This window comes from Punica granatum, chromosome 7, assembly GCF_007655135.1.
Source record: "Punica granatum isolate Tunisia-2019 chromosome 7, ASM765513v2, whole genome shotgun sequence".
NCBI classification, from domain to species: domain Eukaryota; kingdom Viridiplantae; phylum Streptophyta; class Magnoliopsida; order Myrtales; family Lythraceae; genus Punica; species Punica granatum.
In genome coordinates, this window is record NC_045133.1 from 21,936,890 (window position 1) to 21,963,300 (window position 26,411).

General features: G+C 40.8%; 5 protein-coding genes across 6 annotated transcripts; 1 reads left to right on the forward strand and 4 right to left on the reverse strand.

Annotated features, from left to right (window-relative positions):
* Positions 1–368: 368 nt before the first annotated feature.
* LOC116213158 (lysophospholipid acyltransferase LPEAT1-like) lies at positions 369–3,964 on the reverse strand. The gene is made up of 8 exons (XM_031548000.1): positions 3,453–3,964; positions 2,667–2,786; positions 2,540–2,577; positions 1,961–2,031; positions 1,680–1,748; positions 1,280–1,413; positions 881–1,021; positions 369–614 (listed from the first exon to the last, which is right to left on the reverse strand). Exons 1-8 carry the CDS (start codon positions 3,876–3,878, stop codon positions 507–509), a joined length of 1,107 nt encoding a protein of 368 aa, XP_031403860.1. The 5' UTR covers positions 3,879–3,964; the 3' UTR covers positions 369–506.
* Positions 3,965–6,551: 2,587 nt separating this feature from the next.
* On the reverse strand, positions 6,552–9,591 carry LOC116213081 (UDP-glycosyltransferase 72B1-like). Of its 2 annotated transcripts, none has more exons than XM_031547891.1 (3): positions 8,939–9,591; positions 8,383–8,692; positions 6,552–7,217 (listed from the first exon to the last, which is right to left on the reverse strand). In XM_031547891.1, exons 1-3 carry the CDS (start codon positions 9,506–9,508, stop codon positions 6,736–6,738), a joined length of 1,362 nt encoding a protein of 453 aa, XP_031403751.1. In that variant the 5' UTR covers positions 9,509–9,591; the 3' UTR covers positions 6,552–6,735. The 2 variants fall into 2 exon arrangements, with proteins under 2 accessions (XP_031403751.1, XP_031403750.1); XM_031547890.1 differs by having other exon boundaries at positions 8,383–8,839; positions 8,939–9,588.
* Positions 9,592–15,340: 5,749 nt separating this feature from the next.
* On the forward strand, positions 15,341–18,147 carry LOC116214109 (DNA-3-methyladenine glycosylase). Its single transcript, XM_031549404.1, has 4 exons — positions 15,341–15,948; positions 16,621–16,762; positions 16,866–17,007; positions 17,520–18,147. Exons 1-4 carry the CDS (start codon positions 15,555–15,557, stop codon positions 17,832–17,834), a joined length of 993 nt encoding a protein of 330 aa, XP_031405264.1. The 5' UTR covers positions 15,341–15,554; the 3' UTR covers positions 17,835–18,147.
* Positions 18,148–18,375: 228 nt separating this feature from the next.
* On the reverse strand, positions 18,376–20,268 carry LOC116214110 (protein BRASSINAZOLE-RESISTANT 1). Its single transcript, XM_031549405.1, has 2 exons — positions 19,799–20,268; positions 18,376–19,256 (listed from the first exon to the last, which is right to left on the reverse strand). Exons 1-2 carry the CDS (start codon positions 20,036–20,038, stop codon positions 18,567–18,569), a joined length of 930 nt encoding a protein of 309 aa, XP_031405265.1. The 5' UTR covers positions 20,039–20,268; the 3' UTR covers positions 18,376–18,566.
* Positions 20,269–22,944: 2,676 nt separating this feature from the next.
* Positions 22,945–26,400, reverse strand: LOC116214219 (SET and MYND domain-containing protein 4). Its single transcript, XM_031549575.1, has 2 exons — positions 26,266–26,400; positions 22,945–25,908 (listed from the first exon to the last, which is right to left on the reverse strand). The coding sequence occupies exon 2, from the start codon at positions 25,837–25,839 to the stop codon at positions 23,452–23,454; it is 2,388 nt and encodes a 795-aa protein (XP_031405435.1). The 5' UTR covers positions 25,840–25,908; positions 26,266–26,400; the 3' UTR covers positions 22,945–23,451.
* Positions 26,401–26,411: the final 11 nt, after the last annotated feature.

Here is a 26,411-nt window from a genome sequence, read left to right on the forward strand (position 1 = left end):
TCTCCCCTTAGAAGCCATGAGCTCGTTTTATACGCAAACGTTTTCCTTTCTAACACGTTGTACGGAGACTGGGTCGATCACAATAAATATGGAGACGCCTGGAAAAGATTCTCCACACCACCTCGATCGAAAGATCTGGGATCCAAACTAGAAGGTCCTTGCAGGAAGTCTATTTGCTTTTTTACTATAAACATTCTATTTTCCGACGGGATTGCGATGGCCCTCTCATGTCATCTGTTGCGAGTTATATGAATTATAGCACTACAAGCTCTCTCTTTGCCTCAAGGATTAATTTCACCATCACAAAGTCAACACGAATCTCGTCTTTATAGCATGTAAAGACCGGATCAATCACAATAATAAGGACGGACATCAACTGGAATTGCATTTTCTACGCATCATTATATTATAAGAAAGTAACATCACCATGACTGCATATTCACAAACAAAAACCGAGAAAACCACGGAATCAACAGGAGCAAGACAACAGAGGTGAGACTAGATGATCAGTCATCTTTCCAAGGAAAATCACTGGACAAGGTGCTATTACCAAGGAGAGCAGAAAGATATGCCCGCTTCTCAGGCAGTCCAACGTCCGAGAGCTTCAGATTTCCCTGTAACCAGAGAAGATACACAAAAAAAGAAGCAATCGGCAACACTGAAGTGAAAATACTGCAAATTGGTACGAATAAAAATAAGTAATTCAAGTAATGGATCACAGAAATCATATCTTGACGGCAATAAAGGATGGATTAAATCGGAGATATTGACTGTCAACGGGAAACTGTGTATGTGCATTCAGGGCATTGACAGAGACAGTGATTCTAAGCTTTCTATACTATTTCATAGCCTTAAATCATGAATCTGATGAAGCACGTACCTCATCAGCCATCAACCTTCTAAGGTTATATGCATAAAGTTTTGGGTCACTCATTTCTTCTGTCGAAGGATAGTAGACAGGCAAGCGTGTCACCTCCATGCGATTCACGAATTGACATAAAAGGAAAAGTGCATGCCGCCCCTTCAAATCAATAATATACCAATTTAGGAAAGGTGCAATAAGTAGCTCTATTCACAGACGTTACTACTGTAAGAAAACAGGAATCATGTGAAAATCAACCAGGAGGGAACAATTATAAAGCTTCAGGATTTATATTATCTTGCAATTTTTACATTGGGGATTTATATTGTCTGACATTTTGGTTTATTGCCCACTGAGTTGAAAACTGGAACATGCTTTGCCAAATAAAAGGTGCAAATGAAAGGACATGCCACTGACCCCGGATATTGATTCCCAAGCAAGACTGAACCTCTCCCAAGGATATCTTAGTATCACCGGAACCACAGGGGCTCTCGACAAAAATGCACCTGTTTTGAATGGCAGAAGAAAGTCTCCATTCGTGGTTGTGCCTTCTGCATAATATTAAGGTATATTCAGATACAGTTGCACCAACCGAACAGAATAGCTGTCTGCGTTCTCCAAATGATCTATTTCACAACAATTGTTTTAGCGCAATTTAGATATTCTACAGTAAAGCCAACGAGTCATATCATGGGCTGTGAATACTTGCGAACTAAATTCTTATGTCAATCCAACAGAAAACCATAGATCCAAAAATGTTGACAAACAACCACAAACCACATTCAAAAACCCCTTCTGATGATCAGGATATACTAACCTGGAAAAAGCATCAGCTGTGGAACAGCTTTATTCTGATGAGCTTCTTGAATTCTTCTTGCCACAACCGCTATGTAATCAAAATAACTGATTAAATCAAGTGGAGAAGACTGTGCAAGTAATCAAGCAATAAAAAAAAGAGCACATCCTGAACAAAACAAAAGCAAGAAATTGTGGAATTATCCAACTAAAGATAGGAAGCAAAGATGATGCAAACAAATATCTATACAGTAGTTATCCTAAATACTCTTTCCAAACATAACGTGTATCACATGTACCTACCTGAAATACCCCTGAGCTTGTACTCAAATGACTTCGACTCCCGCTTAACATAAATGCAGCCAAGGCACTTGCTGCAATAATTTAGATATAGCCAAGGAAATTCAAGCATTCTATCAGTACTCAGACCTCAATAAAAATCAGGATAGCAGATGTAATAATACATGTCATGAGAGAAAATTTATTTTCTAGAAGTAGAAACATTATTCTTGTAGCAAATCAGCAAGTTAAAAATCTCTATAAATAAAGTTTCTACATTCTGGAATCCAAAGGAAACTGTGGCTGTAAATTCAATTGGGAGAACCTATTCACCAATTCAAACTTCGGCCAACTCTCTTCCCCCCTTCCATCTCCACTCTTCGGTCGTATCAGGTACTAAGGAAGGAGTTTATTCAAAGGAAGATCTCAGCGAGCCAAAAATGAACATTCAGCTCTTCAAAGTAAAGAAAGGCTTTAAGTGAGACCTACTTTTCCCCCCTTTTATGGCCCACTAAGTGAAACCTACTTGAGTGAGCAGCAAAATTGACAATATCGGGATAATCTAGTTGGTAAAGATCTCACATCAAGTTGGAGTGAACTAACCTTATATGACCAACGATGGGAAGTTTAGCCACTGATTTCTTCAGCAATCACAATCGCAAAATTGGAAAGAAAATGTCAGTGAACGTATGGCAGCAGCCACTAAGGTTTATGTGATTAGTCAACAGACCTTAGCGACGAAGCTCGGAAAGGACGAAGACATGTGATACACAATATCTATGTATGAGACATGGTTAGATATTATAGCTCCAGGTCTTCCACGAGTTTCCCGGAGTTCTCTGCCCTCATTCTAACAAATGGACAAGCAGAAGCAAACCGTAAAGAAGCATTCTATAGATGAAAAATTAAAAAAATTTAGCAGTTATTCCAATTTCTTGCCGTTATACCATCAAGCTCCATATGATGGAATACAAGTCTGTCTTTTCCAAAACAGAGGATCTGTTTCAAAATGTACTACCATCTCCAAATATGAAATGTAAAGGAAGACAATTCTACTAACTTTTATCGCTCCACGCTCATTTCCAAGGTTAACAGAAATGCAATTCATGAAAAGAACATGCCGCACACGGTGAATTTCGTTCCAATCCTATCGGAGACTTAACAAGAGCAGCTGTGAGACCTCTGAAGAGAAATGAAATCGAAAATCATCAGATCTGTTACTGCTAAAGCCTGTTCCGTGCATAGTCCCAAACACGGCGTATTCATGAATTTTCACGGAACTTCAGTTTGACACTGGATGAAAATGTAAGGCTGGTCGGACGAACTAATAAGCCACTCGTCGCGAAAAAAAAAAATGAGAGGGAGGGAGTTTCAGATCACGAGTTCATCGCAAAGCTTAAAGGTTTAGGCTCAGCTCATACAGGAACCATACTGCTCTATGCTTCTAATCACTCTTCAAAGTTCGAAGAAATCAAGAGAGGAAATAGAAAAGCACAATGAAGACGCATCGGAGTACCTCATCCCTAGAATTTCCGGTAGAATGCGGCTGGACAGTGATCTCATTGATCCGGTAAAACCCTAGCACGAAGAGGAAAATCCTAGAAAGGAACTTCCCTAAGTTCACAATCACCGTCCTCCTCCACCCGTTCATGTGCGCGTAGTCCTCCTGCTCGGCGAAATCCCTGTTCGGAGCCTGGAAGAGCGTGCAAACCCTACAGACGAGGTAGTAAAACGCCAGCATGGTGGCGCACACGGTGAGACGCACGGGGACGAGCGTCACCATCGCGAAGGCGATCAGCACCTTCTCCGCCCACGGGAGCTCCCCGTGGCCAAACCGGCCGTAGACGTCGTGGCGGAGGAACGGGGCGAACTTTCCCTCGAAGTCGACATGGCGGACATTCTGCTCCAGCGAGGTCGGAGCGGGGTCGATCTCCGACGCCATTTCCACGAATTCAGTCGCCGACGAGGGAGAGAGAGAGAAAGAGAGAGGGGGGGGACTCGTGGCGTTTGCTGCTGCCGCATGGGCTTCTGCTCCCTCCGCTTGGTTGACGCCAAAATTCAATTGTGATCTGGTGCGGCTGTGTCCACAGTAGCCAGGATGAGACCTTAGCTGAAAAGCTTTCCATCAGTGAGAGAAAAATTTTATTGTGAGTTTAGCATGAACGATTTATGAACACTAGTTTTAGTGTAATATGTCCAAGCAATTTTTATAATCATATATATATATGTGTGTGTGTTGGAGAAAATTTTGTTATACTAGTCAAATTCAACGAAAAATAGGTTTCAAAATTATCAGCAGCACGATAAGTTTTTAAAAAAATTGTGAAAATGCCTATGAGACTTTCCGCTGCATTTTCAAACACACTTCATCTAATAATTTTTGCTACGTTAATGTTTATAATCCTTTTGAGGAACTCTTTTATCATATGTTCTAGAAATTACTTGTGACTATTTTTGTCTTTCTAATGAGATCATGGAGTTTTTGCCAACTATTGACTGAAAATTAATTCCTAATTAGACATTAGTCTAATTATCATGTAATGTTTTGGAACTTTTATGCATGAGGTCTATGTTGAGATTCATGTAAAGTGGTTTCGAAGTGATGAATGATTTGATTATATGATGGTCACTTGAAGTCAAAGATGTTTTAGAGCTAGAGATGTTATTATTAGTGCAGTGGTGTTGTCATTAACTATAGACCTCAGAGTTTTAAATTCAACTCTTATCAATGAGAGATTCTTCGTATTTCTATACTCTCTTTCCCCTACTTATCCTCCATTAGACTCATGAATGTGGTTTGTCATTGAAAATTCTATGAACGCATGTAAGGATGTGGTCGAATAACATAAGTTCATTATTGTTTATGGAATTATAAATACCTACTAGATCAGTTCATGTGATGGGTGATCTGGTAAAGTTTTGAGCTCTCAATAGCTCACCACAATTAAAGAGTACTCATGATCGATGCGCTTTTACATTTTACATTATATCATATCATATTAAGAACTGTCGAAATGTTTCCGATTTATATAGATATATAGAAGATTTGTCTATAATATAAGTTCTTTTTGTAATGTTTTATTGGATATAACTTCTGCTTTCATTAAAAAAAATGAGAGTATTATATATACATTCTTTTACAATGTTGACTTTTTTTTTTACTAGTATAGAATTTAGATTATTTTTTATTTTTTATTTTTTATATAAAATGGAAGAGACATATGCAATCTATGCAGTACCCATATATATATAATTAATCTTTGACTCATTTTGAGATGGCCAATGGCACAGCCTATCGACCAGCAAAAAGAGATGTAAATCAAAGAGTAAAGTAAAAAAATATAAAAAGATTGCACATCGAAAAATCTACAAAATTTTTTATAGGTATCAGAAAAGAATAAGATAATTATAGTTCATCTATGGAACGAAAAATAGAACTCTAATTAACAACAACTTTGAAATACTCTAATAATATATGTAGAGTGAGATAAGAGGATCTATTTTTTATGTAAGAATTTCTCTTTCATTATATTAGGCGATGAGTCTCCTTTATAATAGAAAAAAAAAAGAATAAGAAAACGATTAAGTACCACGAGAATGAATGGGGGCAATGGAGGGATTGATCTCGCGGGTGACCATTTCTCCGATGACCTACTGATTAACTACTTTCCCAGATATCCTTTCGTACTACTTTCCCGATTATTCACCGAAAATACTATGTTGATTTCTTCCCTCAATAGCCCCTTTTAAACCGACCGGGTCGTCGGTAGATGCTGAAAACCAAGTTTGCATCCAAAAGCCACGAGAGTAGTATCAAATATTGGATACATATGTAACGGAAACTAAACTTTCAGCTGAATTTAACAAAAAGCATTGAAAATAAAAGAATGGGATTCGACCTCGTGGAGACCATTTCTCCAACTGATTAATTCGAAATCCATAATCGGTTCCTCATGACAAACTAAACATAGTGCAGAAACGAAAAAGAAAACGTAGTGCAGAAACGAAATCCATAATCGGTTCCTCATCAGAGACTAAACATAGTGCAGAACTTGTAATATCCTAAAATTAAAAGGAAACAGGTCCAAGCAAAACTAACTTTGTGCAGAAACGAAAAAAGATAGAATCTCCGCGCCAGAAGATCAGCTCTGTAGATCATTCCGAACAGCATCTGCAGCCAAGAATTATATATACAGTCCAGAATGATCATTGAAGATGAGTGGAATAGAGTTAAAATTAGTTTGTAAAATCAAACGGGGCATGAGGTCGATGTTGAGATTCATGTAAAGCGGTTTCGAAATGATGAATGATTATATAATGGCCACTTTAGGTCAAGGATGTTATTAAAGCCGGCTAGAGTTGTTACCATATAGTATATACTATAGAGTATCAGCTAATCATTTTTCATCCGCACAAAAAATATAATTTATTTATTTTAGTTAAAAGGAGGGTTATAATCTATTATAATGAATTGGAAATTTTAATATATAGCTAATAAAAATGTACGGGTAATCCCACACTAGATATTTATCATTTTTCTCCGGAAAATTATATAATATTGTGATCTGGAACTAACGGAATGCGAGGATGATGCTTCGAGGATAGACATTTCAAAAGCAATTCAAAACCCGGTTAATTATTCCATTCAATATATTGCTAACTTTTATTGGATAACATTCATTTTAGTAAAGTAAGAGACATTATCATCCTATTGATCCAGACTAATCCCGTTCGAATGTTACTTATTCGAATGTTGAAGCACTTTCAGTGTGTGTTTTAAATTCGTGCGCTACAGATAATTAAGTCCGTCCAGCAGCAGCGCAGCTGCACTTGTTATTTGGGGCAGCATATATATCTTTGCTTTTCCACTCTCGGCACACCGTAGCTAATGTCTCCCAGGACGTCCCGCCACAGCTCAGCGCTTTCTCGGCGCTGTCCTTGAGGTCTCTCGCCCTCCGCCTCAACGCCTTGCCTTCTTCCCCCTCCATCACCATCCTCACCACCCTCTCCACCTCGTCCCTACCCACCAGCCCGGTCCCCTGGTCCATCGTGACTGGTCTGATTGCCACCCCGATGTCCTCTGCCAGCATCGCTGCATTCATCCTCTGCTCGGCGTACAGAGGCCATGCTATCAATGGCACGCCACATGAGAGACTCTCCAAGGTAGAGTTCCAGCCGCAGTGCGATATAAATGCGCCTGTTGAGCTATGACCGAGGATGGCCATCTGAGGCGCCCATGACTGCACCACCACCCCCAAGCCCCGAGTCCTCTCCAAGAAACCTGTGAAAATAATTGTGAAAGACCGAAAACATTATACGGTACAAAAGTGGTAAATTACAATGTGTACTTTATCATGCTAGTGGTCCGACCATATCCCCATTTGGCTGGAAAACGACTGAATTATTCCAATGTTTGAGAAAGTATCTCATACTTATTCCGTTACATTTATATTACCTGTTCATATCAGATGGAGTAATAAGGAAAGAAAGTATCTAATACTTTTTTTTTTTTTGGGTAGAGTAACGGGGCGAGGCCCTAAAGAAAATTAAAAGTTACAATAGCGGAGTAAGGAAGCACGAGAGATATCTATATTCATGGAAGTTATGGATGGAAGAAAAATCAAATACTCTATATTTATTCACATAATTACGCAACAACTGAGTGTTTCTTTTTTGGGTGATTTTTTTTTTATTAATGACCAGGTGTTTCTTTATTAGTCCATTAAACTGTCACGTAGTACAATCGGCGAAGAGATACATTCTCCTAGTTTTTTTCTTTTTAAATTGGAAAAGAGACTTATAGATTTAGTATAATAAAATAAAAAGTCAAATAAAATGAGCACGTCAAGCTCTAATGGTTGAAATCAAGCACCGATGAACATAGGAGGAAAATTCCATGATTTCTTTTTTACATAAATTATGGTATTATGTACTCAAATAATTTTCTAAAATTTTAAAATTTCTTCGAGATCCATGTAATTTACTATTATGTAGATAAAATTAATATTTCGTAATTCATGTAATTTTACTTGAAATGTAAGTAATTTATACATAATCTAAGTATTTTTTTCTTAATGAATCTAAGTAATTTTACTTCAATTAATTTTCCAAAATATGAATAACTTACTTAAAATACATGTCATTTACTTAACATTAAGCTACTTTATTATAATTAAAATAATTATTTATAAGTATAATGCAATCACTTTAAACCTTAAACCTTCCAGTACTGGCACACTATGCTCCTTTTCTCTCTCTGTTTTTTTTTTTTTGGGTGAAAGTGTTCTGATATTGATTTGATGTCATTATTCACGGAAAAAAAATAATGAATCGTTTTTCTAGAAGTATTAGCCAGTGCTAGGTCGTATAGACAAATGATAGTCGAAATTGATAAATTGATGATACTGATTTATAATATTCCAGCAAGGGAGATTCCAGCAAAGGACCTTCCGGCAGGTACTCCTCAGGACCGCTCTTAGTACTCCCTGCTTTGAAAAATGTGCCCGAGCCGCTAACATCGGTTGGGGCCCGAACGACCCACACGAACCGCTGCTGGCTCAACTCTAAGCCCCATCCCAGCTCCGTGAGCTGTTCGATCGTTAAAGTCCCCCCGCTGCCGAAGGTTATAAACAGCACGGACTCGGGCGGCCGCCGGTCAAGCCAGGTGAGGGATTCAGCATTTGAGGGCGTCAACATCTCGGATCCCTCTGCTTGTTTGATGACCGGTCCGATCGTGTAAACCGGGGGCGCCGGTATCTGCAGAAAGAACGGGTTCTCCTTGAGTGCAGCGAGGGAAACCGGCTCAAGATCTTCCCATGTGTTTAATAGAATCCCGGCCGCCCTAGGCAGCCTACTGAAATGCAGCAATATCCATCTATACTCTTCGATTTTCCTGTTTTTGACCTGATCAAGTTTTTCGTACATAAATAAATAACACTATTAAAAATTTGAAATGAAAACCTCGTGATTTCAGATGAGATGAGAGCATTGCTCAATTCTAACCGGGTCTAGCAAATCTTCGGGACGATAAGACCTGCAGCCCGGGACACGGATGGGTCCTGGCATATCCGTGAACTCTCCCTCTACCTCATGGTCCAACGTTGGAAGGTACAGCGAGAACGTGAGCAGGGCCGCGCATGTTGTGAAAAAAGTGTATACTGGGATGGACAGCTCCTGCCCGAACTCCAAAGCCTCCGAGCAGAAAATATCGATCACAAGCGCCTTGGGCCGGCTTGTTGGCTCCAACAAGACTACCCGCACGGACTCAAGGCTCCTCTTGACGAGGAGCGATATCCGGTCTCCAAGTGTGGTGTCCTCCGGTATGGTGGACAGGTCAGTCGGCGGGAGGTCAACTACATGGAGGTTTGGGGGAATGACCGCCCCGGCCTCGGGTCGGAGGAGGCTATCCTGGGCTGGGGATGGCTCATTGGTGGTGATGACAAGGAAGCACACCTCGAGGCCATGATCGACAGAGAGCCGTTTCGAGAACTCAAAGAGCGGGATGGTGTGGCCTATGCCTGGGCTTACGAGGACTGCCACATCAACTGCTTGTTTCGGATTGTCGGACACCATCCTATGCGATGGATTGTGTTTAACTGAAATAGAATTATATGTATATCTTCGCTGTGGCTTGGTGGTCTGATATATGATATGGTTCGTAAGATATATATACACACACTGAAGTGGATTCGATCGATGTCCATCTGAAGTGCGCTCAGAAAAGGGGGAAAAAAAAGAATAAATAAATAAAGATTGGGACTAGAGAGATGTGATATTATCCACCGAAAAAAGAAAAAGAAAAAAGAGAGAGATGTGATATTAAATTTTATACTTAATTCAATGGCGTTGTCATTAACTAAAGTTGTGAAAGTTTTAGATTCGACTCTTATCAATGAGATTCTTTATATTTTTAATACTCTCCTTCCCCACTTATCCTCTATTACTATAAATGTGGTTTGCAACTGAAAATTCTATGCACGCATTTAAGGATGTAATCGAATGACATAACATATAAGTTAATTATTGTTTATGAAATTATATACCTACGATATGTTTATTCAGCACTAATGTATTTGCTGCCTATTTAGTTCTATTTATCCGGAAGTAGCAAAAAAAATGATAATAGATTTACCGAAAAAAAATGATAATAGATTTACCCAAAAAAAAATTATAATAAATCAGGTAGGGAACCAGGATTTGAAGGGACCAGCTCCTTGAGGGAGCAAACAGGATGGTAATTCATCATTTTTTTAAGTACAGTAAGTCAATCAAATTACAGAGAGCAAATATAAAGAAGTTTATCACAATTGAATAATAGTACGTAAATTTTCTTTAAGCGCCAAAATTTTATGGGAGGCGACTATCTCCCTCAGGGTGTCATATGTATTTCTTTTTTTTTTCTCAATTATAAGGGAGGTCAATGAGTCTAGTAAAATAAAATACAAATCTTAATAACTAATAAAAAAGTACGGGTAGTCTCACTGGATATCGAACCTGCAACTTTTTAGTTGCAGGTGAGACGTACACCAATGCGCTACATCCTCTTTGATGTGTTATATGTATTTCTTTGGTAATCCCTATCTGTGTGTGTCTAGATTAGGAGTTCTTAAAATTGAAAAATAAAACATACATGTTTATTCTCCTTAAATAAGATTTGGGGTTCGAGTATTGTAGATAGAAAAAATCCATGCTAGATAGACTGACTAAGTTTAAACTGAATTAATTGGCGCAAAATCCATTGGGCTTCTAAATATCATGCATGATGAAAATAAAAAAAAACCCTATAAAATCACCACGTTTAACTTTTTTTTCCATATCAATCAAATTTTATTTTTCTAACTATAAAATCACATATTTTCACTCCATTACTATATTTATTATCATGCCGTCCCCAACGTAATGAATGTTGCTTGTGTGGAAGGTGATGGCACCATCGTGACTAATGAAAGGTTATGTGGCTTTTTTTTTCCATTAAACCACAAACTTTAGTTTTTTTCCTCATAAAATCACAAATTTTAATTACATATCTACCATCAATAATTTTACAATTATTGATGGTAGATAGTAGATATGGTAACGAAATGAATTTTTTGCTTTACTATTAAAAATAAAAATTTGATGGATCTAAGAAAAATATTTTTTTTTTGTGATTTTAAGGGTTATTTTTCCTTTAAAAATTAACAAAAGTTGGGGGCATGGGCTTGCAACATACCGTGGTCTTATTTAAATCTCTCTCTTGCAACGTAACATCATCCTTTCGGTTTTATTTTCATTAAAAAGGATATTCATGAATTTAGTATCAAAAAATAAAAATCTAAGTAATTAGATACATATATTTCCACCCATAAGAATTGAATTTCTTCAGTTTTAGTTTTACCCCTGTAAATAAACTCTCAAGTGGTCATTCATTGTCGTAAGGGGTTTTTACCTAAAATGGCTTATGGTTTACCCGTTTTGTCAAATTTATCATATGCTTTTTTTATTAGATATATCCCATGATTTACTTTTTGCATCAAATTTATCCCGACGTTATCTTTTCCGTCAACATCTAACGGCCATGCTGATGTGGCATGTGGAGGGATAGTGGGCCACACTTGCCACGTGGGCGCCACATCAGTACGGCCGTTAGATGTCGACGGAAAATATAACGCCATGATAGATTTGATGTAAAAAATAAGCCATGGGATATATTTGACAAAAAAAAAGCATGTGATAGATTTGACAACACGGATAAATCATGGGTCATTTTAAGTAAATTTCCCTTGTCGTAATATATATCTTGGTTGCAATATGATACAAAGAGGATCTTATATATTTAGTGGAGTGATGGTACCATTATCATCTCAAGTCGCATCTCTTCTTATTAGTTATTATCATACAGAGGACTGTATTCTCTGAATTCAAAAGGGAATCGTATCCTCACCAACTTGTCGTGTGATTCTCGTTGAATTTCTAAAGAGTAAAATACAGTTTGTCCTCAAACCTTTACGATCAGTGGCAAAGCGTGATCTTTAGAAATTTGCTCTATACCTAAACTATTAAAAAAAAAAAAGCAAAGCCCATCATTGGGCTACTTTTGCAAGCACCTTTCAAATTTTTAATTTTTGAAATTATTTCTAAAAATTTGAAATTAATAAATTAATACTGAAATAATTTTTGACCGGAAATATAGTGAGAATGCACTTTGCTTAAAAAAAAATAGATTGGGTGTTATATTACATGTTTTTAAAGGTCGGGGCACTTTGTCGCTAGTCATAGAGGTTGGAGGGAAAACTAGTTTTACTCAGTTTTTGATCGATCTACAAGCAGTTGAGTTCATATGCAACTCAAAAGTTTGAGTCGATAGGATGGTGGACCCATCGTAAATGCTTGCTCTAGTTGATACAGTGGCAAACCCTAGAGCTTGAACTAATAGTGGTTGAGCCCATCTCCAATTTAGGATTTTCTTTCTCATTTTCCGATGTGGTATGCAACAGCTTCCAACACTAGCCATCAAGTGACAACTGACGCTTTCTAACACGCGTGCCACGTGTTGAACTCATACATCCTTAAGAACTGACTAAGAGCAGGTTTCCACCTTCGTCCTCGAACTTATAACCACGAGATGGGAGCGGACGGGTTGGCATAATTGACGATGTAAAGGGCTTTCTCTTCCACACTAGAACTTACTTAATATTGACAAGCCAAGAGACAGGCTTTTCCTCTTCCGCGCTTGGGCAAAAACATGTCTCACGTTCCACGATCTAGCGGACTAGCATGAGGACCTAGCATGTGTGAGCCCACAGGGATGTGTAAAACAATCTCTGAACCATGTTTTTTTTTTTTTTAGGTAAGTTAGGGGGCAGAGTCCGAATACAAAAAAATTCAAATAAAAACGAAACAGGGTAAGGCTGCCCCTGCAATATCGCCTAACAGCAGTGAGAGCACCCCGTTAGGAGCTGAATGAAGAACATGCATCCCTAAGGGAATATCATTCGCCATCTTCGACAACCAATCTGCGCAAGTATTCCCTTCCTGGTACGTGTGTTGGATGCGGACCTCCCAATCCCTCTGCAATAGATTTCGAAAGTGGTTAGACTTATATCCAATTTCAAAACTCGAACTAATAAGACGATGAATCCAATCATTTTATATATCAAGTTTTTTTGTTTTATGATTTTCCAATGCGGAAACAACTCCTCCCAGCAGTTATCACGAAATGGAGGGCATCGCTATGTGATGTCGCGGATGATGTGGTTATAATATGAGTATGAAAGTACTACAAGTACAGCACACTATACAACACACCACCACCCGCCTAACATATACGTACCTTCCTGTTAGCATGTCAACATGTATTATATATGTGTATTAGATGGGCGGCGCCGGAGAGGATCGTATTCAGATTTGATGGGACGAGACACATCATCATGATATCTTTGTATGACTGTATCCTTTAAATTCTAATAGTACCACATCATCGCCGACTCGTGATGTAATTGACGAATTGGAAGACACCATTACATAATTAATGTTGGTGTTAAAATAGGAATGTGAAACTACTATACGTACAATACAGCCATTACCCACATTCACATGAAATGCACCATCCCTTTAGCTAGTTAGCATGTCAACATGTATTGCACATAATTAATTAAGATACAATCGACGTTCAACATTTATAGGGATACATATGTGGGAGAAACCCGAGTTAGATAGGGTTTCGGATTCAGAGGATCTCAAAGGGAAAACCCGCGAGTTCACGAGAGAGGAATTGGGCTAGGGTTCTCAACCCGAAGAACCTAGGTTGAAACGACCTCATACACTTAGTAAACAAATTGTTTAACGGGGACGTGGGCGGGACCAATGCAGGTATTTTCACTATACCGAATCAGAATTATCCTATGACGATTAACAATGTCATCGCTGCATAAAATACTTTCTGGACAACGAGAAAACCTCGACCTTATCCAATAGTACAATCAACAACGGGATGAATTCGATCGGTGATCAACCTGAGGGTGGCCGGAATCCATGGAGCGTGAATTGTAATCGAAAAGGGCAAGGATTAGGGGCCCACTGAACATGGGATTGGACCAGGTCGGAGTAGCCGTTGGTTGCCCAACATCACCATCCCCACATCTGCCGTTGCCTTTTCTTCTTTCTCCTCCTCCTTCGGCTGGTGCCTTTCTTCCCTTGGATCCTTATTCTTAACGGTAAGGAACTTCGGCCGCTTCCTTACAAAGCCATGTATCATCACCAACTGAATGCGACCGTCAGCCTAAGCTGGTGTGGTACATCTCCCGGTTTGCAAAAGCCATCCATTTTCCTAATATGCCCTCCTTGGCCATAACCATGATACACGCTTATATTAGTTATACACAAACTGAAATACAAATTTGAGAAAGAGGATATAGCAAAACTATTATTAGTTATCACTTTGTTTTTTCACGGGATATTTATGGATCTGATAAAGAATAGGAAGAAAAACGAAAACGAAGAAGGGTTTGAAAAGTTCCATTACTGTTAATTGAATTTAAATCTTCTTAATTTCAAGTGGAATGTGAGTGTGCACTGCATTAAAATTCTATTTCACGCTTTTAGTTTCTGAATGAATGAACTTATCTAATCTTGGACGAGCATATGGTACATTATATGTCATTGATTTGACAAAGAATAGTCAAAATCCCCTTGGCTAGGAAGATCAATATACATTAGGATATATAAATGGCTCAATGCCTTTATTTTTTTTCATTTTTTTGGGTAATCGGCTCAATACCAACCATTTTAGATAGGTTTGAATATTTCTTAATCATGTGCACAAAAATAAAGGATATCTTATTAATCATGGCAAGTCGAAAAAGGTTACCTTCCATCATACGTTGTATTGTGTGTATCTTCACCTTTTTACCTTTATATTGCTCATTAGACTATGTAAAATCATGCGCGGATGCACTTTTACTGTGGATCGACGTTATTATATAGAAAGGTCAATATAATTCGACCTTTTACTCCAACAATACCACTAATGAACAAATTATGACACTAATGATCCAATAAATAATAACAAAAAACATTTGATAACAATGATGGAAAACCAATCATGGTTCATAATTAGGCAAATCACACTTGATGACCAGAAGTGAAATATACATACTTAGATGATATGGTTCGAATTACATACCCTTTTTTTTATAAAAACCCGCTTCCATCGGCGATTGTTGCAGCGAAATTACGTTCGAATCAGTAATTTTATTGATTTATTGTAGTGAACTGTGAAGTAGTTCCAAACAAATCGCAAGTAGGATACTACAAATTGCCGGGGGCGTGCAGTGAATTCTCAAAAGGAGAGGGGCATAATTGGAATTCCATAGTCGCTCCGTTTTCCCTTTCAAATCCAAAAGCCGGCACGGGGGCCACGGCCACCGGCTGTTGCCGGTCACTCTCCTCCCGGTTTTAAAATCTCCATTTGCCCGGCTCCATCTCTAACGATTCTACGCCCTCTGCTCTCTCGTCTTCCCCTCGCCGGAGCTCTCTCAGTCCTCGCCGACGGATTTCCCTCATTTACCCTCCCGTCCATCGGTTTCCCGACGAGCCACCGGAGCTCCGGAGGAGCTGGCATTTAGCTGAGCTGCTGACCATGCCTGTGGCCACTAAGCCCCAGCCGGCGCCTAAGGTCGCCGCCGAGCCGCGACCTGTCCTTGGCCCCACAGGGAACAGAGTGAGGGCTTCCCCTGAAGAGCCCAAGCGCAAGAACGCCAGCCTGACCAAGCCGCGTCAGGTGACGAAGCCGGGCCCGGAGCTGCCGGCGTCAGCCGTACAGAACAATGTGTCCGTTGACACGGTGTGTTCCTCCGACTCCACGTCCAGCGGGGGCTCCTCCAAGAAGGTGGCGAAGCTGAGCAGGACGACGAAGCGGGTGGGGGCGAAGCCGACGAAATTGGCCCGTAATCCTCCCAGAGCTGACGCTGGTGAGGCGACGAGTGAGCCGTCCGGTCCATTGAAGCGGTGCGATTGGATCACTCCGAACTCCGGTGAGTGCGGCGTTCAATTGACTCGGCAATTCTACATTTTGCAATCAATTTCCAGAGCTATTTGCGTTGTTTTGATCGATTAGTACGAAAGCAAACGTGAATTTATCTTGCATGAATTTTCAATTAGCGAGGGAACTTTCCGGATTTTTGTCGCGTATGCTGCTAAGATAGTCTTCTAAGGCGGGATTACTGCCAGTTTTCGAAGAATCACTTCGTCTGATTTATTACTCGAATCCAATTTCCGTAAGCATTAAGCAATATTATCGAAGAAAATTGGCGGACTAGTGTCGAGTTTGTGAACAATCAAGCTATAATTTTGATTGAATTATACCGGAGAATCTTCTACTTGAAAGAATAAGGAAGTTTTGGCTTTCTTCTATATGACTTGGACGGTGGAGGCATTGAATGAACAAGTTGGCTAAAGTAAACTATGCACATGAAGGTCGCAGCTGCACATGAAGGTTAACTTTATATTGCTCTTCTACTTTGCTTTTTTGAGCTCTAGGAAATTTCCAGAGAGCCCACCACACGAGCCTTAATCTTAATTCCCCTGCCAATCTATATTTGCAGTGCGAAACTGCTTTCTAGATGGGCGAAAATTCCGATATGTCTTAATCCCCTAAGACGTATCTGTACCCGTTGTAACATGACTCTTCTTTTGATTCTCAACAGATCCAGTTTATGTTTCTTTCCACGATGAGGAATGGGGAGCTCCTGTTCACGATGATTGGAAGCTGTTCGAGCTACTGGTCTTCTCGCAGGCGCTTGCGGAACTGAGCTGGCCCACAATACTCCGCAAGAGAGACACGTTCAGGTGATTCTATCTACCCAAGCGATCTCCGACCCAGCTTCCAACCCGCCCGCTTGTCCTCTTCCTGTGCAGTTCATCTGATGCCTGTCCCTTAATTCTTTGGCAGGAAGCATTTCGACAACTTCGATGCGTCGTTGGTAGCTCAATATGATGAGAAGAAGCTGCTATCAATGAAAGTGCATGGCAGCTTGTTGCTTTCTGAAGCAAAGCTTCGTGCGATACTCGAGAATGCTAAAGAGATAGTAAAGGTACTTGGAACTCACAATAGCGAGTCCATCCTTTTGAAAAATCTCATGAACATGGAGAGATTCTAATAGCAGGCAACAGCAACATTAGAAAAGATATCAGATTTAAATGCATAATCTTTGAAAACATGAGATGGCTGTAGTTCTTGAATCTTCTCGCAGGTAGGCTGCTTGAAAAGAAAAGACTCGTGACAGAGCTAACCATATTTGTATTGCCATACGCTATTATCCACAAAATTTCCTCCCCAGGCCGAGCGTAAAATAGATTCCTTGCACCTTGTTAAATCACAATCCTTAATTGCCGTAGGTTCTGCGTGCAAATGCATATTTTATATCGCTATTGTACCATCACAATTAATATGGGACAGGCAAAAATTATTGATTCAGAGCGATTGTAAAAGGAAATCTTTTCATACATTGTCTAGCGGAGGTCTCCTATTATGTCGCATGGTTTGAAGCTTAGAACAGAAATCTAGATATGACTTGGGGCCTCACCGCTATTATTCTGTCTGCAGATTCAAAAGGAGTTTGGTTCCTTCAACAACTACTGCTGGAGCTTCGTGAACCACAAGCCTATAAGGAACGGGTTCCGCTATGCTCGCCAAATCCCAGTGAAGACCCCGAAAGCCGAAGTCATGAGCAAGAACATGATGCAGAGGGGCTTCTGTTGTGTGGGCCCCACCGTCGTGTATTCGTTCATGCAGGTTGCCGGAATCGTTAACGATCACGTTCTATGTTGCTTCAGGTTCCATGAGTGTGGTGCAGCAATCGAGAAGGATCTGAAACTGAAGAATCAGGAACCCGAGAAACAAGACGGGGCTTCAGAGTGAAATCCCGAGCCGGACTTTGACTCCCGGACTGAACTGATGAAACTAATACAAGTAATATAGGTTAAGCTGTGAGTTGTGAGTGCAGTCTAGTGTTCATTGATTCGTGATATTCTTGTTGCTTTCCCACAGGGTCGTATGCTTGTGTATCATATTATTTAACCACGATATGTAGACTTACTCCGGAACAGCGAGATCGATGTGTGTTGTGTCTAGGATATTAGATTGCCGAGCATTGTGTATTGTTGGAGAGGATGTACCATTCTTGTAGGAATACAGCCTTTGTCAATTTGCTTAAGTTGGTCCGCTTATTAAATCACTGTCTGGTACATTGAACCTTCTTCAAGGCATTCACTTCATAAACAGAGCATCTGTGGAGCCACAGACCAAAGAAAGGCCGCATTTGATGGGCCTAGATGAGGAATAATTTGCACATGGAGGAGCTGATTACCATGATTGACCTTCGTTCTCTTTCCTTTATCTTTTATCGACCTAAATCAAATTCAGAACCTTTTAATTCCAGGCGATGACGTATCTCGCCGCATTTGGAAATTTGGAATTTCGATCCCACGAAGTATAATTAGCTTAACCTGAAGGGTGATAAGGTCACAACAACAGCTATAACTACAAGTATTTCCATTATCCGCGCACAGCGAAATGAAACTCTCCAAACTAGAAACAATCCGATCTCAATTTTCTAGGCTGAGCCTCGCTCTCAGCAGTCTCCGCTCGAGCTTATGTCCTGTTCTTTCCGCTCCCCAGCGTGAGCTCGAGGTCGTCCATTCCCACCTCATGGATCCTTTCCCCTTCCCATGGCTTAACCTGCCTCTTCATGAACTCGAACTCTGTCCCTCTCTCCTGCTCCTTGCCGATGTTAATGGGGGACAGCTGCTGTGTCAAAGGCTTCATGAGGTTGTAGGTCGGGGAAGTCGGTACAGTGGCGGGTCCAAATCGCTTGAAGTCAATCCACTGGCCCGAGTCCACAGTCGAAGTATCGGACTCTTCGCACTCAGGGATGGTAGCTGGAGGGAAACGCCTATTCCGGGTTGGGCTTGCAGGGGCAGAGGCTGCATAAAGAGGGTAATTGAAGGAGGCCATAGATTCTTTAGCAATTGTCTCCCAGTTCGGGATCGGCTTAGGGTTTCTTGCAGTTGGAGATGAGAGTGGAGGAGTGACTGGGGCACTGCTCGAGATGCGGAGTGGAGGAAGTGATGAAGGAATCGCATTTCTCAGAAGCGGGAGGAGATTTGAGGCTGCATTGTTATCGAACCGAGTAGGGCTCGGGAATGACGAGGACGAGGGGCTGACTTGGTAGGAAGGGATGGGGCTTGGGAACGCAGAAGATAGAGGGCTAGGATTCTGCGAAGAGTACGGAGTGACCTTGAATGAGCCAGCAGCAAAATCGACTGACGGCAGCTTAAATCCCTGAAATGAACAACAATGGAAATGAAATCCGTAAAAAGATATAGTTCCCAATGATTAATGCGAAATGTGGTCATATTAGAGCAATCCAAAAGAAGCTACACGAATGATTCATTTAACGCCCTCAAACTTTCTACTCCTACAGAAGATCGAAAACCCGGAATTCCCGACATGGGCGGTTCCACTTTCCCTTCGGGATACTGAGGGACAAGGCAACTAATGGCACAACAGAACATCACAATGAGCTTCATAATCTTAAATCATGTTCTTATCATCACCACAGTTCCTAGAAAATCTTTCAGTGTTCGATAACACTCCGAAACATAACAAGATCATCGACTTTGCCGGCGAATAAAGAGACACCACCGCTTGATTTCTCTAACTCATTTCAACCCAGAAATGGCAGAAACTCACTACCAAGCAAATGCAGAGCTAAACGGATCCTCAGATAGCACACAAATTCAATATCAGCAAGGAAATGCTCATAATACACATCTCACGGCCGGGACGGGAAACAGGTAGGGGAAGTGAAAGGAACCTCGTACCTTGCGGTAAGTGGTGCCGTCCTCCTCGACGACCCAGCCGGCCTCGGTGCAGAGGGCCTTGAGGACCTCATTGTTGTCGCAGTGCTTGGGGAGGTTGTAGTTCCCCTGCGCCCGGAGGCCGGTGTATATCTTAGCGGCGATCGCTCTCCTCCGCCGCTCCCTCCGCCGGTTGTTCTCCCTCTCCCTCCACGACGGCTTCCTCCGCGAACTCGCCGACGACGTGGCCCCGTCCGACGCCATTCTTCCCACACCCACCTCGGCGGAGCTCGTCCTCCCTCCGCCGCACCGCTCCACGAAATCTCACCCTGCTCCGCTCTCTCTCTATATCACACACACTGTCTTTCGCCGTAATAATAATAAGAAGAAGAAGAAGAAGAAGAAGAAGAAGAAGATCCTTTCACTTTCTCTCTCTATGCTGCTGCCAGTCTCTGCCTCGTGAGAGGAGAGAGAAGGGAAAATAAAAAAGGATTTATTTTTTTTTATTTTTTGGTTGGGGACGTGATAGAATGCGTGCGGGTTCACGGAACCGTTGGGTGTTCCGCGTGAGGCTGGGCCCTTTTGCTTAGGTGTGATGTGGGGCCTGGGGGCGTGTGGGCGGTTTTTGAGATAAGGTTGCTCTTTCATGTTTTTTTCCATCTTTTTTGGTCAACAGTCAAACTCAAATCTGTCCTCTTTTTGGGCTAAAGAAATCAATTATTATTGCTTGAGTGGAATCACTTGGGTTTATTATGCGTGAATTTTGTTATTACTTATTAATCATTACAGAGTTCATATATTTAACTCGTGAATTAACTTTGGAACTACCCATATTAAACTAAGAAACATGACCAATATGGATTGGTTCAAGCGACTTTAACACTTATTTATAACTGTGAGAGTTTTACCATTTAATAGACTTATTGAACTTCTAAATAGTATACCACGTATGAAAATAGAAAAACTAAGAAACATATATAGTGAAATCAAAGTCGTGTCATAAGGGGGGAAGAAAGCCATCAAACCAGGGTCGAATGCACATGAGAGGCTTTTTGTACTAATTTCATGACTATGCAACGGATAGTGCTCTAGGCTTTTCCAAGAATTTAATTATCTAAATAGTGTGTTAGGTCCGTTGGATTCTTTTCATGATCTAGCAAGGCCAACAAACAAAATTCGGCATATGGGTTGTCGCTCATGTCGACCTGATCATTTATGATTGCCAAATATCGTGTCTTAATATTATATACGCAAAAATTCATGACGTCCATTCGCTCCTTTCATGCCGCTTTTATGTATTGTTTGGTTTAATGTTCACTTGAGTACTATTGAGCGACGATTTTTTATATGTATAATGAACTAGTTAAGCTTTTACAAGATTCAAAAGTTAAGTCCGTGAAAAATGGTCGACGAGGTGCAAATCTCCACTTCACATTATGATCGTCCAAAATAATTAAAATTTAGAATTTCGGTATTTTGATTGAGACTGATTCTTACTCGAATGAATTTTTTTTGACACAAAAGGCTTCCCATGAAATTCGAACTCTTGCCTAAAGATTGAATACTTAAATGAAGTGAAAGAGAGGAGAAAACAACTAGGAAAACGAAGAGGAACAAAAAGAAAAAGAGACGCCGTTGGGAAACCCTAATGAGATGGGTCAATGAACGTGAGGGTGTGGGCCCGACATCGGGAGCTTGTGTCGGGCCATCATAAGTGAACTCTCTTTCTCTCTCTCTCTCTCTCTCTATAACATGTAGCTTTGCCACGTGGAGGGTTTATAGAGCGGTAGCTTAATTGATTCAATTATTATCACGTGTGGACCCCACATGTCGGAGCGGGACCCGCCTGCTTGGTAGTCGTGTCATATGATCAACTTCATCATCGTCTGATGAGGCAAAGGCCCGAGGGGGTCAGATCAGATCAGACCATGCTCCCCGCATGATTTAACGACTGCTTTGTGAAATTTCGCAATCATGCCAAAAAGGTTAATCCGATCCCTCGACGCCAGGGGCAAAAAAAAAAAACAAAAAAAATTAAAATTCATGCTGGAAAATATCAATTTTTTTTTATTAATTACAAACATCAATTTGTATCTAATACAATGGAATATTAACATAAATCAAGGAATATAAGTAATTGGCTGACGAAAATTGAACATGTGACCTCTTCTTTCTCAGGCGAAGCGTGCGTTATTATATTAGATTTTTTAAAAAAAAATCAAATGTTACTTCTAAGGTAACCGTGATTCTAACCTCTCTCTTTAATTATTTATTACAAATTATTCAATTATAATTTAATATCCTTGACGAGTTTCTTTTCGAAAATAAGTTCACTTGTGGTGTATTAAGACTATTAGTTCCGTGAGTTTCAACAAGTGTGAGAACACCATTCTTTGATATGACCCAAAAATTTAATCGGAAGTACATCTTAGTAATTTGATGTAATGGTGTGTTGCTCAATTAGATGTTCTCCACAGCGCTCACTACGACTGGGCTCCCCTTGGGATCAGATCGACATTCTTTAACATGTTCGATTGAACGATGGATTGGGTGTAACTAGCTACTAACTAGTACACTTAACCTTTGGAAAATGAACCGTGGAAAATCTAGAATAATAGCCATTTCTGAAACGCATGAAATACTCCTGAACCAATAATATTCTGTTGAGATTATTATTAAACTTCTTAATTTTGAATAGGTATATTTTTCAAGAAATATTAGCTGGGACAGATTTAGGAACTTAGTTTAAGGGAGCGATAAAATGATAAATTCGACAAGATTTTCCAAAGGAAATTGCGGCCTTATAATCTTTGTTCATCAATCTTTTTTTTTAATTTTAATTTTCGATATTCATCAAAGGAAGAAAAAAGGGGTAATTAGTGGCTTGACAAGGGTGCATAAATTCAAAAGACTTCCCAACAAGTGCTGGTTCCGGCAGACAAATTTACAGCTTTTTCAGCAATTTCATTAAATAACTAATTTTTTTCTCAACTTCTTTGTTTGGGAATTGCAGTAGAGGCGACAACAATTTGTCCAATCTTAATCTTGATTAAATTAAGGTTAATCCGAGGATTTGTTTTAAATAAAAGGGGGAATCCTCGTACTTCGTGAACGGGACTTTGCCAGTAGGAAGCAATGTAATATTCCCCGCTTAATGACGTTTCTGACCCTCTCTCGTAACAAAACATCCTTCAATTCTGATAAAATTACATCGGATGCCACTGCAGATGCAAAGAGCACTTCAAGGCATGTTTTCGGAAGGATCATACAATGGAATGCCGGAAGTTCTATCAGTTCCATCAGTTCTATCAAGTCCTTGACATCCCGAATGGACCTTCGCTATCGCTGTTAGCCCTCCGAGGGTCTAGTTTAGGCCGTATGGAGCTAAGACAAGCACAAAGCTCATCTAACTTGCCAAATTTACAAAGTGCAGAAATGGGCATTACTTCTAGGAATATGGGAGACAAAGCGATATAGGATTGAATCCGAAACTCACGAGCTCACCTCATCAGCTGTGTAGGATGTCTGCCATTGATAGGTCTTCCCTCCCTTCGGCATCGAAAATTCTTGTGATACTAGGCATGGAAGGATTCTCTTTGAACTGTGGATATACTGTTGTGATTGGCCTCATGTATAAGAATATTTTGATGCGTCCGCTCCAGATAGGAATCTCTCATTCATGATGCTGATTTTCCAATCTCTCTTCTCAGAGATCGTAAATAAGGGAACAGTTTATCCGCATGAGGACCGTAATAAGAGTTGAAAATCATACCGAGCCGATCTGCGATTTCTGGATGAGTGAGGTATCCTGAACCCATTTTTATGGACAGGAGCTTCAGCAGTTCGTATCCAATAGCGATATGATCTGGACCATAGAGCTTCTCTAGAATCTCGATTGAAGCACAGCAATGGTTCGACGCAGACTGAAAGTCTCCAATCATACAAAATGCCTGCGCAAGGATGTCCTCGGCTTCTGCGATTCGCTTGTTGCACGAATGCAGTCTCAATCTTAGTAGATGGAGAGACTCGGACGCACTGTGAAGCAAATTTCCAGACATTTCTCCTGCCGCTACTTTGTCTTGCAACCTTCCGATATTGGCCCAAGCTTTATCCGCTGCTGCACGAGGTGAACGTAAGTCGCAGTAGGACCTGCACTTCAGACAGTATCCTACATTTTCCTGTTGTGCGTCCCCTCTTGGCTCGAAGTCGAGATTATTCAGGTTTTCAATCTCCAGATAAGGCTCCAGGCTCTTTGGGTTTATAGTCACGGAATGCTGACTCTTATTTCTTTCAGAGTAAACGGAATGCTGACTTTTATTTCTTTCAGAGTAAACTTGTTCGGTTTCTATCACTATCCCGTTGCAATCTGGATCAGTGCAGTGGAAAGCATTCAGAGCGAGATCTGATAAGTTCAAAGTCGAACAACCACTGCAACGACATTGGAATGAATATTCCTCCTTGAGAAACTTTAGTCGGTCTTGGCATGTCCGCTGCCCTGTTTGTGGTCCATATGAGAGCTCCAGCGGATGCCCTTTGGAGACCTGCTCGGTACTTCGGATGTAGAGATTGCGAGAGAGAAAGTAAATGTGGATGTTCGGCTTGCAAGAATGATTGAATAAACTTCCCCTTGCATAAATAGCCTGACCGACCTTGACCTGTTCTATCGAACTGGTATTGACACCAATGCAGGATAAATCTTTTCCAAAAGGATCCTGTAGGCAATGGAAATCAGAGGACTTCATTCGCACAACTGCCATAGAATTTACCTTGATTTGAGAAAAGAGGATGATGGTCCGAGAGACAGAGACGGCATTTACTGGAATCTCGAAGCTGCAGCACCTCTGGAGACAGCACAAAAGTAGGATCGAGTATATATGTGATTCCAATTTGGTGTCGATAGGCAATTCTGAGTAACTGTAACAAACATCCAAAGGCTGTTTAGGTTCTGGATTGTCTAGAAAATCTCCTCTCTCTTGGAGGGCCTTTACAATGATTCGACCAGCCAAAACTAACTCGGGTGGAAGTACTGCAGCCCAGTTCGCCCCAGAACATTCATGCTCATGCTCTTGAAACTGCCCGAGATTTTTTTCATTAATCTTTTCTGTGGTAACATCTTCAATATATATTTTGAGGTCCCTTGGTATGTCCCCATGATTTCCAATTGCTGCCTTGCGATTTCTCAATATTCTTCCTCCAGCCTTTACTTGACAATTCTCAGAGCAGTACAACGGGATTGAACACAAGGTACATGGGATGGGGTCAGCTGGAAGTTCATCGAAGCAATAGTGACAATTGGAATCCCGACTTTGCTTCAAGATGACCGCTGCATAAGGCTCCTCGATATGCACCAGAGAGGATGGAGGTACTTCTCCTTTTGAAACCATTCCCCTTCCTTTATCTGGTGTGACAACACACTCGAGTTCTACTTCGCACTTCTCATCCAAATTTAACGAGATATCATCATTATTACAACAGAGTGAACTAGGCCCCCCAGTAAGCTTCTCGGAGTCTATCAAAAGTTCACTTTCAATCTGTTTCTTTCCAGCTGATGATGTCTCCATAAAATTCGCGATTTTCAAGTCAGAAACAGCATTCCCATAGTCCTCCAAAGCAGCATTTGCCTTTCCTCTCCAATACCACGCCTTTGCATAGCTCGGAGAACTCCGAAGAGCTCGATCACAGTCACGTTTACACTCCACTGGACGATCTAATTTGTACAGAACAGCAGCCCTGTTCACGTATAAAACAGAAACCAAGTCCTTTTCCTTATCTTCCGCTTCCAATGGAGCAACCCGTAGCGCCTTGGAGTAGTAACTCAGGGCCACAGAGTAGCTTCCACTAGAATAGCAGCGGTTGCCCTTCTGCTTCAACTCCACCGCAGCATCCTTGTTCTTAGCACACAGGGCCCTTCTGGGATCCGCCAAGTCCTCAATGACGAACTGAAACTCCTGCAAGGGAAGGAGGAAGTCGACGAGAGAAGAAGACGACGAGAGAAGATCGCCGGAAGTGCTTATGGTGACTCTTTGCTTAAGTCTGTCGGGAACAAGGGATTTTAATATCTCCATCTGGGCAGTTAGCAAGAACTGCAAGAACAAACCCACTGGCTAGCTTTCCATCCGAAACACCCGGAATATCTGCAACAACGGTGTCACCCTATGATGAGATAACTTAAGAACCTCAATCGACGCACGCCTTCTACGACAGACGAGACTCCATATCATTAGCAAGAAATTGTTAAAAAGCTGAGGGCTGATGAAGCAGGACATGCCCACCAGCGTAAAATCTCACTTTCTGTTCCATTTCCGGAGCATCTAGTGAGATTCTCGCAGCCAATTCTAGTTGAGAAAATAGGACAAAGCGATTGCATTCCTTCTCCGACGACTATAGAAAGCAAGACGCTGAATGAATAAATAGCAGATTCGTGCGAGTCTTTGATGTTGCAGAAAACTAAAAGGAGAGAAAACGCAGCTATGGGAGTTAGATAGACTGACCAGAAAACTTCGGAGTATGTCGCCAGCGAGAGAGAGAGAGAGAGAGAGAGAGTGAAGTCTTCGTGAGAGCAAGAGGGGTTTTGGTGGGCTGAAGCGTTGGAGGAGACGATGAAATTCGATTTTCTTAGAAAAGAGAAAGGGAAAAA

Bases quoted from the DNA above. Each gene is read 5' to 3' on its own strand.
- LOC116214219 (XM_031549575.1), bottom strand. From the start codon at position 25,839: ATGGAGATATTAAAATCCCTTGTTCCCGACAGACTTAAGCAAAGAGTC.
- LOC116213158 (XM_031548000.1), bottom strand. From the start codon at position 3,878: ATGGCGTCGGAGATCGACCCCGCTCCGACCTCGCTGGAGCAGAATGTC. The intron at 2,578-2,666 runs GTCTGTTGACTA...TGATTGCTGAAG, and splicing joins TTCCGAGCTTCGTCGCTAAG to AAATCAGTGGCTAAACTTCC. The intron at 615-880 runs GTACGTGCTTCA...CTCTGGTTACAG, and splicing joins GAAGGTTGATGGCTGATGAG to GGAAATCTGAAGCTCTCGGA.
- LOC116214110 (XM_031549405.1), bottom strand. From the start codon at position 20,038: ATGGCGTCGGACGGGGCCACGTCGTCGGCGAGTTCGCGGAGGAAGCCG. The intron at 19,257-19,798 runs GTACGAGGTTCC...TGTTCATTTCAG, and splicing joins ACGGCACCACTTACCGCAAG to GGATTTAAGCTGCCGTCAGT.
- LOC116214109 (XM_031549404.1), top strand. From the start codon at position 15,555: ATGCCTGTGGCCACTAAGCCCCAGCCGGCGCCTAAGGTCGCCGCCGAG. The intron at 15,949-16,620 runs GTGAGTGCGGCG...GATTCTCAACAG, and splicing joins TTGGATCACTCCGAACTCCG to ATCCAGTTTATGTTTCTTTC. The intron at 16,763-16,865 runs GTGATTCTATCT...ATTCTTTGGCAG, and splicing joins CGCAAGAGAGACACGTTCAG to GAAGCATTTCGACAACTTCG.
- LOC116213081 (XM_031547890.1), bottom strand. From the start codon at position 9,508: ATGGTGTCCGACAATCCGAAACAAGCAGTTGATGTGGCAGTCCTCGTA. The intron at 8,840-8,938 runs GTTAGAATTGAG...AAACTTGATCAG, and splicing joins CCGAAGATTTGCTAGACCCG to GTCAAAAACAGGAAAATCGA. The intron at 7,218-8,382 runs GTCCTTTGCTGG...TTATTTTCACAG, and splicing joins TGAGGAGTACCTGCCGGAAG to GTTTCTTGGAGAGGACTCGG.